Consider the following 15,392-nt stretch of genomic DNA (forward strand, 5'->3'; position numbering starts at 1 on the left):
TAAATCAGTATGTTTTTCCAGGATATTACAGGATATTGCCATTTCTGTCACAATGACAATCTTGCAATACAGTGTCTGAACCTCTAGCGGCACTTACTCAACTCAAATCTTCTTCTAGCCTTCTTCTAATTTATATAGGGTTGGGTCTTCAAGTTCTTCTTATACATTCTAGTCTGTCTTGTATATATTTTTTCTGAAATCCAGTAGCTAACCAAATCCTTTACTATGACATCCATCTATCTAATTTGGGGTCTTCTTACCCTCCACTTCTAAATTTAACTCTCTCTTTCATATATGTTCTCCCGATTTTCTTTTTGCTTAGCAAAACCATCTAAACCTGGATTCCCTCTGGTTTTTTTAATAATTGGTACCACCTTCAAATTTCCCCTACTTTGTTTTTTTCTGAACATGGTCCAGCTTGTAACTCCAACCACCCATCTTAAAAATTTCATTTCCACTGTATTCAAGATTTCCTACTTTCTCTTCCTCAGTGCCCAGAATTCAGAGCCCTGCAAAAATGCAGATCTAATTACTGTCTTGTAGACAGTAATTACAATTTGGTTAACCTATTGAAAACTCAAATGCTCATATAAATATTCATATAGAGACCTATCATGGATAAGTCTATTCCAGTGCATATGATGAACACATGAATAATCATATTCCAGTTAAGTGTGACTATGTATCACTACCATGATTCTGAATCTCTCTGTAGGATTGAGATCACACACAATCTTGATTGGGCTCAATCCCTCAGGAAGAAGTCCTGTTAGCCTCCGCTGGAGACTTGAATGCAGACAGGCTGTAGGGATTCAACCATTTAGTCTAAACACTCAAGTGCATTCAGTATCATGTCTCTAGAGAAGAAGAGATGCACATAAACATAATAGATGAATGAAAAAGCCCATTCAAGTATATTATACTTTCTTTTTTTCTTTCTATAGGATTTGCATAAGGTGAGGGTGTCTGTTTCATGAACCACTGTTGGGAGGGTGTTCTATGCTTAAATAAGACACAAAATTAAACTGTGGAACTCCTTGCAACAGGGAGACATAGAGACCAGAAATGTAGGAAGAATCAGAAAGGGATTGCAGTAGAAAAATAGCCAGAGCTATCATAATTCTTTATGATAAGAGTTTTGGAAATGATATTAAATATCAAGCTTCAGGTCTTAAACTAAACTCTAACAATTAGAGACTCTGCTGTGGGGGCAGATTATCCCACATCTGTATACTGTCAGTGTTATTGAGTTTTCTTCTGAACAGCTGGTTCCGGTCACTGCCAGAAAGAGGAATCTAGACTAGATGGCAGGTCTGATTCAATATGGCAATTCGTATGTTTCCATGACACAGACAATGGCAGTACAAGAGGCGAGCAATTTTCTTCAGCATCTTCCTTTATCCAAAAATCTGAAAAGACTTCATGTGCATCACCGTATTTTCTATTAATTTAGATGGAATATATGGCCCCAAAGGTGTTAACATAACCCAGTCACTGTCCAGCATTAAACTGTGTTAAAGAAGCTTCAGAATTTGATATACAGAGAGATCAGCCTACTTGTTACCATGGCAAACACACCATTAAACATCCTTTATAGCTTTTATTAAAGACACAGAAAAGAAGGAAAAACAATTGAAGCCTTTGAAAAGCAAAGTGTTAAATAAGGCCTTTATTTTAACAACATCTGTTATGCCCCTCCACTTTAGCTGAAGTAAGTTTTTGGAAGGAAAAAAAACAACCAAAAACCTTGTTTGACAGACTTTTAGATGGCATTAAAATTGGTAATAACTGTTCTTTTGGGGAAAAGAGAAGAAATTAGTAGGGCTGGGCAGAAGCTATTGTTGTTGTTCTTGTTAAATTCTGATCCCGTTTCCTAGAAATCAAAACAAGAGAAACACACACGCAAGGGGAAAGAAAGGAACAGCAAAGAGAGAAAACACAATTTCAGTCTCTGGGGTTGACTCTCATTTGCAACTTCACGGCGGGAGAAACACAGGCACGGCCCACAGTCATTTTAGCCACTTAGAGACCTGGCAAGCTTGTACCAGCATCCAGCTGTTTAGGGCATTACTTTCAGAGGCCTCTTTCTGGTCACAGGCTCACAGCAGTGCTCCTAAGTAGGCAGTCTTGTCCTGCTAAGCCAGACTCTCATTGGAGAGAAGGGAAAAGGGGAGGGATAGGAAAGAGAACAAATAAAGCGGTGAAGGAAAAGGAGGCGGGGCGAAGGGGAGGAAGACAGAGCGAGAGAAAGTCTCACATCTCAGGCGGTTTTGGGGATTTAGATGGAGGCAGTGATGGTGTCATCTTCCTCCCTCTCTCTGGACCAGTCTGGTCAAGACATCTTCCAGGATTAGGATGAAGAAGTTCTGGGAACAGGGAAATGGTGGGGGTGTCAGCCATGATGGTGACGCTCACTCCGGTAGCAATTTATCTACTCAAAACCTCTTTCTTTAAGAACCCCAAAAGGGACTGCTGAGTGTACTAGCCCATCCCCTCATTACTTTGCTCACCAATTAGGCCTAGTTTAATACACTGATTTTTCAGTCTCACATGGTCTTAGTTATGAGGTATGATCTTAGCACAGTCTGTGAGTTCTATCAGGAGACCTTTTCCTTTGGAGTAATTCAGTTTCCCTTTCTCCCTCCCTTTAGTGTCCTTTTCCATCACCATTTGCTATTAGAGGCTACTGTGACATCTGATGAACTGTCACATACTTTTTACAGTTGAGTTCACAATGAGGGTAAGTTTGTTGGCCAAATTATTACAAGATATATTAAAAACAACAATCCATCTGTGAGGTTCTTTTCCCCAAATTACAGAAGGTTATTACCATCTATCATCTAAGCATCAACAAAATATTACTCTCTGTGCTTAAAATTAAAGTAAAGAGTGTCTATGACCCAGAGAGCTTAAATATAATAGTCTGAGACACTGGAAAAACCATGTCTTTATATATATATATATATATATATATATATATATATATACATATACATATAATCTGGCCTGGGTAATACAGGAGGTCAGTCTAGGAGAACACACTGGTCTCTTCTGGCCTTTGAATTTCTGAAATCAATTCCTTGTTATACGTGGCAGTGTACAAATATTAGAGATGATATAGAAATTTCCATCACACAGGAAGCGCCATATTTTAACATTTCGTTTAATCTCATCAGGGGCCAAAAAGATTAAATGTCAACATTTTCATGAGATTAAAAATTATAAAAGGTTTGGATGCAGAAATGTCTAAATATTTCATTTTTAAATTTTATTGTAACAAAACATTTCCTCTTGAAATTTCCATTTCAAATGAAAACATTCATGTTCAATGAATATTTATATTTACAATGATCTTGAGATGACTCATTTTATTGTCAATTTAAGTGAAAATAACAATTTAAAATGCATGTTTTCATTTCAGTTGTAACTTTTGAAACAAAAAATTACATTTCATTTTGAGACCTCAAATTGAAATGGAAACTCCCCCCCAACAAAAAAATAATGAAATATTTTTCTTCAAAATTCAGATTTTCACACAGAAAATTTCGATCTTGATGTAATAACACTTTCAGATTTTGTTTTCCAAACATGGGAACAAATTTGACCACAACTGATAAACATAGAAGTGGTCATCATTCCTGTTCTAAAGAAATTACAGGTCTGTCACATCTTAGGCTATTTCATGTGCTATTTCAGCTTTATGCAGTCGGCAAGAAAAAAAAAAGAGAAAAATAACAATTTAAATACTGTTTCTCTAGTGCGGGCAATTCCATCTGCCATTACACTCAATGTAATTTTGACTATACGCGATTTTCGCTTTAGGCGCTGACTGCGGAACGTAACCCCAGCATAAGATGAGACAGTCCAACAGAGTGATGCTTAGTAGGCAGGACACCCTGCAAAAGCAAGAGGGGACAGTAGTTAAATCATGCTATTTTCTATTCAATGAGCTGGTTGCAAAAGTTGTGAATGTTAATGAGAAAGAGGGACATGATTTTATTTTCATGAAAATATTCCCATTTTGAACTAGCTCTATTCATTTTTTGTGAAGAATGGGCAGATGGATAATTGTGTGATTCAAGGCAGAGACAGGGACGGAAGTGATCAGGCTTCAATATCCTTCTCCACACCGAGTTTCTGACTGACCTTGGGCATGTCACTGGAATATATTTTTCCATACAATAGAATTAGAGCACCTGACTCTTCATTTACACGAGACCACATCTCTGTATGTCCAACTTTGACAAAAGGTGGATTCTGAATCATAACTTTATTTGCTGAGGCAAGAGCCTCAGCTCACATCTCAGTGTAGCTCTGTGCCTTTCAGTGGAATTATGTTGCTTTCCACCACCTGCGGTGCTGCATCTAAGCGTGAATTGCACTGGGTGCATTTTGCCAGCACCACTTCCTATTATGTTTAGGATTTAAGTGGTAACTCAATGACAAACAGGTCTTTCCAACTCAATGGTGAGTGAAAGTTGAGGAATGCAAAATCACTTTAGAATATGAACAATAAGGGCCAGATTCCCAGTTCATGTAAATCCACATAGCATCATTAAATCAATGGAACTACGTGAATTCACACCCAAAGTTAGATTCACAAGGGGATGTAGCTGTTCTAATGCTGAGCATTGCAGTCGGTAAGTTTTAGGTGATTTTTTATAATCACTTGGTTTCCAGAGCCTGAGTTGGGTAGCCAGGCTCCCCACACAGTGAAAAGGGAGACAAAGGCACCTAAGAATGGGATTAAGAAAAGCCAACATGACAGATGGTTCCTTAGCCAATGGGAAAGGCGAAGCAGAGGGTTGTGTTCTAAACTCTGCAGCTATCACAGGAGTTCAGTCCCTATCTCCTCTGGGGAAAGGCACCTCCTTCACCTTGGGATTCTCATCTGGGAAGCTTCCAACCCAACCAAAGGTGGCAAGAAACCCCGGTGAGAGAGGGGAGAGAAGAAGAAGGAATTAGGTGGAGTAAACCCCTCAAATTATATCCTAGCAGTAAGGGATATAGTAGACCCGCTTCAAGTGCCTGATAAAAAGAGAGATTTTTAAAAAGGATCTGCTTCCTCCCATGTGGGTGCTCTAACCACTGTGATATGGGATACCTGACATGTGTCTCTCTCAATCTCTCCTAATAGAGCCTTAATTCCTCTGTGCATCTTGGCCCAGTTGGGGATTACACTACTTATTAATTATTATTATTATTGGAGACAGATACATTAATAGGGATGAATCCTATAAGACACTACAGATATTGAATAGAGTTTTCAACAAAAGACGGAACTACAGAATGCAATAGATAAAGATATCATTTTCATAGAACTGGCCAGATCCTCAAGTGGTACAAATTGGCCGTAGATCCATTGAAGTCAGCGGGTCAGACTGAAAAAGCTATTGGCCCAAAGAGAGAGAGAGAACCAGAGCATGAATGGCTCTAGATCCTGGTGCTTCTAGCACGCACCCTACTTGGAGACCCAGGATTCCGTCTCCTTTGCTCCAGTTTCGCTTCTTCCCAATGGGGATGTGGCCTGCTGATTTCAATGTAGCCCCACTGATTTAGATCAGCTTAGGCTTTGGCCCAAACTATCTCCCTGAGTTGAGAATCTCTCAAACACACGTTATCCGCAGTTCTATGCTCTTTGTTTTTTTAAAAAATATAAGATCGACACTACTTTAGAAATTTGAATTTCTGCAACATTTTCCCTACAGTTATTTTTACCTCCTTGTTTTTCAGGCTGTAGATGATGGGGTTTAACATGGGGGTCAAGATGCTGTACTGGATCGAGAACATGTTATCCAGAACCACAGAGGAGACCGAGCTGGGTTTTGTGTATTGGAAAAAAGCTGTCAAGTACAACAAACCAACCACAATAAGGTGGGAGCTGCAGGTGGAGAAGGCTTTACGCCTGCCCTCCGCAAAGCATATCCTCAGGATGGTGCAGATGATGTTAATGTAGGAGATCAGGGTGAGGAGGAAGGTGCTTGATCCAAGTATGACAGCAGAAGTAAGAAGCACAACTTGATTGGTGAGTGTCTCAGTGCAGGACAGATGTAATGGAGGAGGGAGTTCACAGCTGAAATGGTTGATTTGACTGGGCCCACAGAAATGCAACTTGAGGGCAAAAACTGTGTTAAGCAGGGCATCAGTGAAGCCTATTGCCCATGCACCACTCACCAACTGAACACATATCCCTGTGCTCATTGTGTCCATGTAACGCAATGGGTCACAGATGTCAGCATAGCGATCATAAGCCATCGCTGAGAGAATACAAATTTCAGTAGCAGCTAGCAGAAAGAAGAAGAACATCTGTGCAATGCAGCTATTGACAGAAATGGTTTTGTGCTCTGATAAGAAATGCACCAACATCTTAGGGACAATGGCTGAGGAATAGCAGATATCAACAAAGGATAAATGAGACAGGAAAAAGTACATTGGGGTGTGAAGATGACGATCAGCCATTATCACCAGAATTATCATCATGTTTGCCAAAAGCGTGATTAGGTAGACAACTAAAAACACCAGGAAAAGGAAACTCTGCATCTGTGGGTCATTGGAAAGTCCCAGGAGTATAAATTCAGTCACTTCAGTTTGATTTCCCATTGATCCTTACTCAGGAAAACTGACCTGTGAGACTGGAAAAAATAAAATTAACACGCGTAACTTGAAATGGCATGTGGAGATCATCTGATCAGTAGAATGAATGCAGAAAAGGACTTTGGCACCAAACTACTGCCTTTGTTGCCTAAATCCCAGGATCAGGCCCCACTACTATTCACAGAAACTCCGCTCAGTTGTTATATTGGGAAAGTCTAGGGTGAGCAGATAGAAAATGTGAAAAATCGGGACAGGATGGGGGGTAATAGGAGCCTATATTAGAAAGACCCCAAAATTGGGTCTGTCTCTATAAAATTGGGGCATGTGGTCACCTAGGACAGTTGAACATAGGGCTCCCTCATTATCTCGTATTGAAGCTGTTTCTCGGTAGTTAAATAATAAAAAAAAAAAAAAACTTTGGAGCAGAGGGACTGGATACTCTGTCTCCTGTATCTGGAGGTGAATGCCCTAACCACCAGGATATAGAGTCACCCTTGCTGTCTCTCTCTGGCCTAATATCTCTTTCATCTGTCCCATTAACTTCAATAGAGCTACAGCTGATTTACACCAGCTGGAGATTTGGCCCATTGGTGCCTATGGAGCTATGGCTGATGCACACCAGCATTGGATCTGGCCAGTTCTATAAATATTCTACAAAAACTACAGAATGTAATATCTGTAGCATCTTATTGAATTGATCCCTATTAAAATCCCCAAATTTCTAGAAGAAAAGGAAGAAACCTCTGAGGCCTAGAAATTCTGGTTTCCCATGGGTAAAACCTGTCAACCCAAACCAGTATGGAGAATATGGCATGCATAATATTATCGATTACCTCTAAAATGGGCCTCAGAAGACCTTATCTGTATGACAGCCTCCTCCCCAGCAGAGTGTTTTGTGTGGAGGTGGGCAACCTCATGTATCATGCAACTGTCCAAACAACCAGAGATCATTTGTGACAACAAAATGAAAAGGAGTCATCTTATAAACCAAGAAGTGATCCGAGCTTTTCTTTTGGCAAAACCAAAAGAGAGAGCCTGGAGTAAACAAATGCTCCAACACTGGAAGGAGAGAAATGACAACACCAAGAAAGAAATGACTGAGCATAGACTTACTGCACAACTGAGAGCTTTATTCCAAAGAGGAGAATTTACACAAATGGAGATTGAAAGCCTGAAAAGAGAGATTAGTCATGTAGAACTATGTACAAACATTTTGGTGGGAGCAGTGACATAGGATAAACAGAAGCCAGAAATGGAAGAAAATTTGAGGACAAATGAAAGAGCGAAAGAGCACCTGAAGAAAGTAAAGAAAATATGAAGGATTTGTTGATTGAGATCATGCAGAGCCTAAGAGACATTGAGCCCTACCAACTGTGAAATTTGTAGACCATCACGCACTGGATGATATAATGCAAACACTTAATGAAGTGGTCAAGGAAACTGGAGAAAAAAACAACAAGGATTACCAGTACAATTATATAATATATGCTACAGTTACAGTAGCAGCTCTTTGGTTTAACAGCAAGCCATCTGAACATATGGACCATTGGAAAACTTCCTATCTTCAGGAACCTCCATGGAAATGAAGGTTAAAACAGAAAAGTACGCTTTTTCATTGAGATACAGTCTACTGGAAGAATATGAGAAAAATCGTTTGAAGAGAAAAAAGCAGCAAACAGCCTTGGAGATAAAATATCAGCTGAATGAAAGGATGTGAGAGTTATGAAGGAACAATGTAAAGAGAAGCTGATCACTTAGTGTCATGGACTTGAAAGATTTCAGCACAAAGTTATTAGTATAGAGAGAACAGTCACTTCACCAGAGACCCTTGCAGATTCTTTCATCTGATTGATATTAAAAAAAAAGAATAGGCAAAAATAGAGAGCCAAAACATGATGATGAAGAGTTGCACTGCAATCTGGTCTGAGACTGTACAACATGAGCAAAGAGCGAACTGGATTAGAAATGAAAGAAAAAGTTTACAAAACACAGCACAGAGGAATACACAGAAAGACCAAAGAAAGAAATGAGGTACTGAGATAAATGAAAAATTGGAAATCACCCGGACCAGATGGGATGCCTGGATTCTGACTGAAATGCCTTACAACTCCAGGATTGTTTAATTTGAACAACTTAATAAACGTTTGAAGAATGGATTTCGAAGATGGATGGTGACAGAGACAAAGAAAGAAAGAAAGGAAGAAAGAAAGAAAGAAAGAGATCCTATGACTTATAGACTGACCACATGTTTACCAACTATAAGAAAACTTCTAACAATAATTCTGGCAAAGACGATCTGGATAGTGCTAGCTCACAATGGAATGCTGGTTCCTGAGCAAAAAGGCAGCACAGTAAACATGAAAGGAACAAAAGGCCACCTCTGGCTAAACAGGAGGATCACAGAAGATTGAAAACAAAGAAAGTCTACCCACACAATGGCTAACTTTTTTTCTACCAGAGAGCATCCAACAGTGTCTCACAATCAAGGATCACCGAGACACTGAAAATGTCCATGGTTCATCCACAGAGCATTCCTTTTCTGCAGCAATCTATGTTTAACTGGAGCACTCAACTCTCCCAGGAAGGGACTAATTGATGAGATTCAAATTAAAAGAGAAATCTTTCAAGGGGATTCCTTAGCACCAGTGCTGTTTGTGGTAACCATGCTGCCACTGACATGGATGCTTGTTGAGATAACCACAATTGACCATGTCAGCGAAGACCAACAACCAGTTAATTTGTTCAACATGAGCAATCTGAAACTACATGAACAGTCACAAAAAGGAGCTACAGAGATTGATGATATGTGGAAAAGTTTGGTGAAGATATAAAGCTATGGGTTGGCTTGGCTAAATGTGTGTCAGCATCTGTAAAAATGGCCAGACTGGTACAATCTGATGACATACAAGTTAATGATGGAACTATCCATGATATCTCAGCATGACCCCTACAAAATCTTGGAATCAGGGAACTGTCAGAGTTACAAAATAAGAAACTGAAAGAAAAAGTGAGGAAAGAATATTACAGATATACAATAACTTCTCTATGGACAAAGCTGAAGTCTAAGAATTTGATCTGAGCCATTAATATGTGGGGGGATGCCAGTAGTACAGAATATTGCTAGAGTGATAAAGTGGAATCGAGAAGAGAAGAAAAAAATGGCATCCAAAGAAGACAATTGCAATCTAATACTCTATGCATCACCAGCAGCTAAGTCATGGACAGGATGTACATTCCATGATGCGATAAAGGAAAACCTCTGCTATCTGTGGAAGAAACAATTGACAATGAAGACTATAATATCAAAATATATGAGGCGTTAACCAGAATAAAGATCATCCGGTCACGATAACAAGCAATGACTGAGCTGCATCCAAGCCCAAGAAAGCATGAAAGAAAGGAGAAAGCAAACTGCCAAAAAAGATTTGAAAGATTTACACAGAGATCAATGCACGGACATGGGTGGAGAGAGATCAAACCTATTGGAGATAGAAGATTGACAAACTCATGACTTGTGGAAGGATCCCTCAAAAAAGAGGCAGAGCCTCATTATGAGTGGATAAGAAAAATCCTTATGGGGCTTAATTATGTAAAAAGTAAAATTGATCGAAAACTGCCTCCCGAGCCGCAGAATGTGTTCTAAAAAGGAAGAGATGGTGTTGAGCAACTGCTAGAGCCTATCTGGGAGAGAATATATGAACAGACACTCTGCATTTGCCAAGTGTCTGCACTGGAGCCTCTGTACAAAGCCATACTTGCCACAAACTGTGCTATTACGAACACCAAGCTGAAAGCGCTCTAGAGAATGAAGATGGTAAGATTTATGGGATCTGGCAATTATCACAGACCGAATGGTGCAGTCAAACAGGCCAGACATATTTGTAGAAAAAGACAGCAAACAAGCCCATGTTAATTGATGTTGCTGTGCCTGCACACAAACAAAAAAAAAACAAGGAGAGAGGATGGTGAAGTTTGAAGAATGCTGCCTTGAAGCTGAGCAATTATAGAAAACTAGAACACAATCCAAGCAGTTATTGGAGCTAGGGGTAAAATAGGACAGGACTGCAAGACATCGTTGTCAGTGACTTCCAGCAGAAACCACTCTTCGGCACTGTGAGAATGTGAAGGAAAGTCCAAGGAGAATGAATGAATTTGAGCATCTGAAATGCAGGAATTCTGTCGAATGTTTAATAAGACTCCTGATTACCCAAACCTACAGAGTCCCATCGGCCAATATTTATAGGTGACACGTGGGGATACATTTTAGACAGCAGCTTCCTCCTTTTGACTCAGTGTCCTGCAAGTCTGAATATCAGGCTCCTCATATAAGAGACTCTGTCCTGCCCTCTTGGAAGTGAATGGCTATTTTGACATTGATTTTTAGTGGAAATGGGAATGAAGCCAGTGTTCTGTCCAACGCCAAATTGATGTTTCAACCCAAATGTCTGTCAGAGAGAAACTAAATCTTTTCCCCCTTATCAGCTCATCAGACAAATGTCCAAGCAAAGAGATCTTGTAGTAGAACCTGAATGTCACTGGCAGATTCTGTGCAAACTGAACTCCAAAGCTAAGAGCCATCTCCAGAGAATGCCCTGCCCCCAATCTCACCACCCCCAAACACAAACATTACTGCTATTATGCACCAACTGACCTAATTTGTGTCAGTGCTGTTGAGCGTGAGAGCTGGGTGATTCATATAGTAGCTGCATTGCCAGCCACAGCTTCTCTGCTGTAACTGACATTGTGAGCAGAGTGTTGCATCCAGGCAGAAGTCAATGGGACTCCGCAGAAAGAGCCACCCCTAGATAAGTTGAGCAGAATCTGGTCCTTTGAAATTGAAAGATTCAAGTGAATAAGAATATGAATCAACTCACCTGCCTTTTAGAAGTGGATCATAAATATAGTAGTACTTGTGGCACCTTAGGGCTGTAGTCCAAGAAAGCTTATGCTGTAATAAATTTGTTAGTCTCTAAGGTGCCACAAGTACTCCTGTTCTTTTTGCGGGTCCAGACTAACACGGCTGCTACTCTGAAACCTGTCATAAATATAGTGAGATCATTCTGACCTGTGATGTTCTCTGTTTTTAGTCTACCTACCTACTTATTGATTTGGCTATCTAGTCTGTCTATCTGCATCAGGAATAAAACATCTCAAGACATCCAATATGTCTATGGATGTGACTCTTGGACCCTTTACCCGGAGCAGTGAAACTACTCATGGTGTTTAGGGTTATCTGTGGAAGTGGACCAAAAAGGTTTTCCTGAACTGCCTCCAAGACTAAAAGCTGATTTCTTGAGAATGGTTTAAATGCTGTTTTGTTCCCCTTGGGACAAGATCCCTGAAGTTCATTCTCTGTAACAAGCTACCAGTAGCACTGGGCTGGGTCAGCACTCAAGCAATGCTCTGTAGTGCCTGAAAATGAGAGCAATGAGACTTGGATTATCACAGGATTTAGGTACACAATCTCAGGAACAGTCACTAAAAAAAAAAAAAGTGTATTTAGGCTCCTATTTTCAAAACAGCCAAAAGGAGCTAGACATCCTAATATCAAATCATTTCATCTCCCCTACACTTCTTTGAAGCGCCTAGCCATAATATATAATTACCACAATATGACAACACGGAGATAGCCTTAAACTTCACTAATGGGAAAAAGGAGTAAATAGACCACATATGATTTTGATACTGTCTCACGTGACTCTCATAAACAAACTAGTGAAATACAACCTAGATGGAGCTACTATAAGGTGGGTGCATAACTGGTTGGAAAATCATTCCTCGAGTAGTGTCGGAGAATAACAGAGTTCTCACTTTTTGTTTGGGTACAGCAAGTCAGATACTTTATTTTAATCAAGCAATTGCATAGAGAGAGATAGCTAAACAGGTCTCTCAACAGGTAAACAATTGCAGCAAGCATTTATACCTTTTGTTACAGACAATAATGAGCAACAGCTGCATTTTGTTTATACGTAGGTCATTCTGATATCTTGTTTTTTCTCACTAATGTAGACTCTTAGTCTACATTCCATATTATCTACACATTATCTACACAAGGTCGCAACAACTTCTCACAAAGTTCTTTCCCACTCACCTCACACATTCCTCGCTTCTACAAATCTCACGTTATTAGGGTTACAGTTAGCCTGACTCTTGCTAACAAACTGTCATGCATTGCAATCCCCTTCCTGTCAGTTCTTTCTCTGCTTCCACAGTAGTTATCAGTGGTTCACAGTAATGCTGGAAGGGCATAATGAGTGGGGTCCCGCAGGGATTGTTCTGGGTGTGGTTCTGTTCAATATCTTCATCAATGATATAGATAATCACATAGAGAGTACACTTATAAAGTTTGTGGATTGTACCAAGCTGGGAGGGGTTGCAAATGCTTTGGGGGATAGGATTATAATTCAAAATGATCTGGACAAACTGGAGAAATAGTCTGAAGTAAATAGGATGAAATTCAATAAGGACGAATGCAAAATACTCCACTTAGGATGGAACAATCAATTGCACACATCCAAAATGGGAAATGACTGCCTAGGAAGGAGTACTGTGGAAAGAGATCTGGGAGTCATAGTGGATCACAAGCTAAATATGAGTCAGTGCAACACTGTTGCAAAAACAGCAAACACCATTCTAGGATGTATTAGTAGGAGTGTTTTAAACAAGACACGAGAAGTAATTCTTCCGCTCTACTCCACGCTGATTAGGCCTCAACTGGAGCATTGTGTCCAATACAGGGCACCATATTTCAGGAAAGATATGGACAAATTGGAGAAAGTACAGAGTAGAGCAACAAAAATGATTAAAGATCTAGAAAAGATGACCTATGAGGGAAGATTTGAAAAAAATAGGGTTTGTTTAGGATAGAGAAGAGAGGACTGAGAGGGGACATGTTAACAGTTTTCAAGTACATAAAAGGTTGTTACAAGGAGGAGGGAGAAAAATTGCTCTCCTTAACATTTGAGGAAAGGATTAGACACAATGGGCTTAAATTGCAGCAAGGGCGGTTTAGGTTGGACATTAGGAAAAACTTCCTAACTGTCAGAGTCGTTAAGCACTGGAATATAATTGCCTAGGGATGTTGTAGAATCTCTATCTTTGGAGATTTTTAAGTGCAGGTTAGACAAACACCTGTCAAGGATGGTCTAGGTAATACTTAGCTCTGCCATGAGTGCAGGAGACTAGCCTAGGTGACCTCTCCAGTTCATATAATATCAGGGTTGGAAGGGACCTCAGAAAGTCATCTAGTTTAATCCCTTGCTCAAAGGAGGGCCAATCCCCAGACAGGATTTTGCCCCAAATCCATCCCCTCAAGGATTGAATTCACAACCTGGATTTAGCACACCAATGAGCTATCCCTCCTTCCTAAGAAGTCACTGATGCAGTGCAGAATTGAACCCAGCTCATCTGTGTCTCAGTCCACTGCCCTAACCGCTGCCCTACAATCAGTAGCCCCAAGTCTATGATTCTATGATGGCAATAAATAAATGTTGAGACAAAGGAGGAGCTAAATTGTAAGTTTATTCACCAAAAAGGAACTTTTGGTCAACTCAAAATTATTCATGATTTTAACACAAATTTTACTGAATGATTTCAGCCAAAAAAATAGAGATTGTGCTAAATTCACAAAACAGCAGGAGGAAGGGGAGTACTTCTGCTGCTGCTATTCTTGTAACTTCAGTCCGTTGGTTAGATCACTCTTCTTGAATGTGGGGGAACATGGTTTGCTTCCCTTCTCTACCTGGGGGTGGTGGCAGAGATTTGAAGCAAAATCTGGGGGGAGGGCTAGCTCAGTGGTTTGAGCATTGGTCTGCTAAACCCACAGTTGTGAGTTCAATCCTTGAGGAGGCAACTTAGAGATTTGAGGCAAAATCAGTACTTGGTCCTGCCTAGTGAAGGCAGTGGGCTGGACTCAATGACCTTTTAGGGTCCCTTCCAGTTCTATGAGAGAGGTAGGTATATCTCTCATCTCTGAGGAAAATGCCTTAATATCTGGAGTATAAGGTATTCTGGAGTATCAAAGCTGTTCCACAATGTGTAAATAACTAAAGAAAATACTCCATGGGCCAATGAGTTAAACCTAACACTGAGGAACAGTGTAATTTTAGCCCCATGACTAGCCAAGTATTTTATATAAGTGGAATAGCTTCAATAGGAAAGCTTGAGAAAACTCCACCCCTGTGTACCTATATGCTGGAGGTGAGGCCTTCAGCTGGGAGGTCAAAGTTTCAGTCCCTGGTCTACAGGAGGTAGAATGGGGAATTGAACCCAGGTCTTCCAGAACACCAGTAATTAACACTGGGCTAATGGTTGGACCAAGGGTCATCACCTCCTCTTTTGGACAACTTGGTCAACCAAGTCCATTGACTTGTGCTCTAAATCGTTTAGGCAATTCTAGAAATGTCACTGGCAGTTTCCATTTCATGAAGAAAAATGCTGTAGTTTGTTATAAAGGAGAAACACCTATGGTGATCTCTCAGGCAACTTGACTTCATTCTTCCTTGTTTTGTTGCGCACCTTAAGATCTGCCTGAGAAGAGTGCAATTATGATTTCTGTATGTAAAGCAATGGAGGCTGGGATTTTCAAAGGAGCCTAAGGGAATTAAGCACCCAACATGCATTGAAATGCAATTTTCACTCAGCCAGTGCGAGTTTTACAGGGAGTAAGGTCTGAGTAAAAGTTGAGAACAAACCTAAGGATTTAAATATTAGAAAAGGACATTGGATAGGAATCTTGCTCATGAAGGCTTGTCCATCAAGGAAGAAATCAATATCTATTGTCTAGCACAGCTGATCTC

General features: G+C 40.1%; 1 protein-coding gene across 1 annotated transcript; it reads right to left on the minus strand.

Annotated features, from left to right (window-relative positions):
* Nucleotides 1-5,667: 5,667 nt before the first annotated feature.
* Nucleotides 5,668-6,600, minus strand: LOC101942605 (olfactory receptor 5V1-like). The gene has a single exon (XM_005311940.2). It carries the CDS (start codon nucleotides 6,598-6,600, stop codon nucleotides 5,668-5,670), a length of 933 nt encoding a protein of 310 aa, XP_005311997.2.
* Between the last annotated feature and the right edge of the window lie 8,792 nt (nucleotides 6,601-15,392).

This window comes from Chrysemys picta, chromosome 12 (genome assembly GCF_011386835.1).
Source record: "Chrysemys picta bellii isolate R12L10 chromosome 12, ASM1138683v2, whole genome shotgun sequence".
NCBI lineage: Eukaryota > Metazoa > Chordata > Testudines > Emydidae > Chrysemys > Chrysemys picta.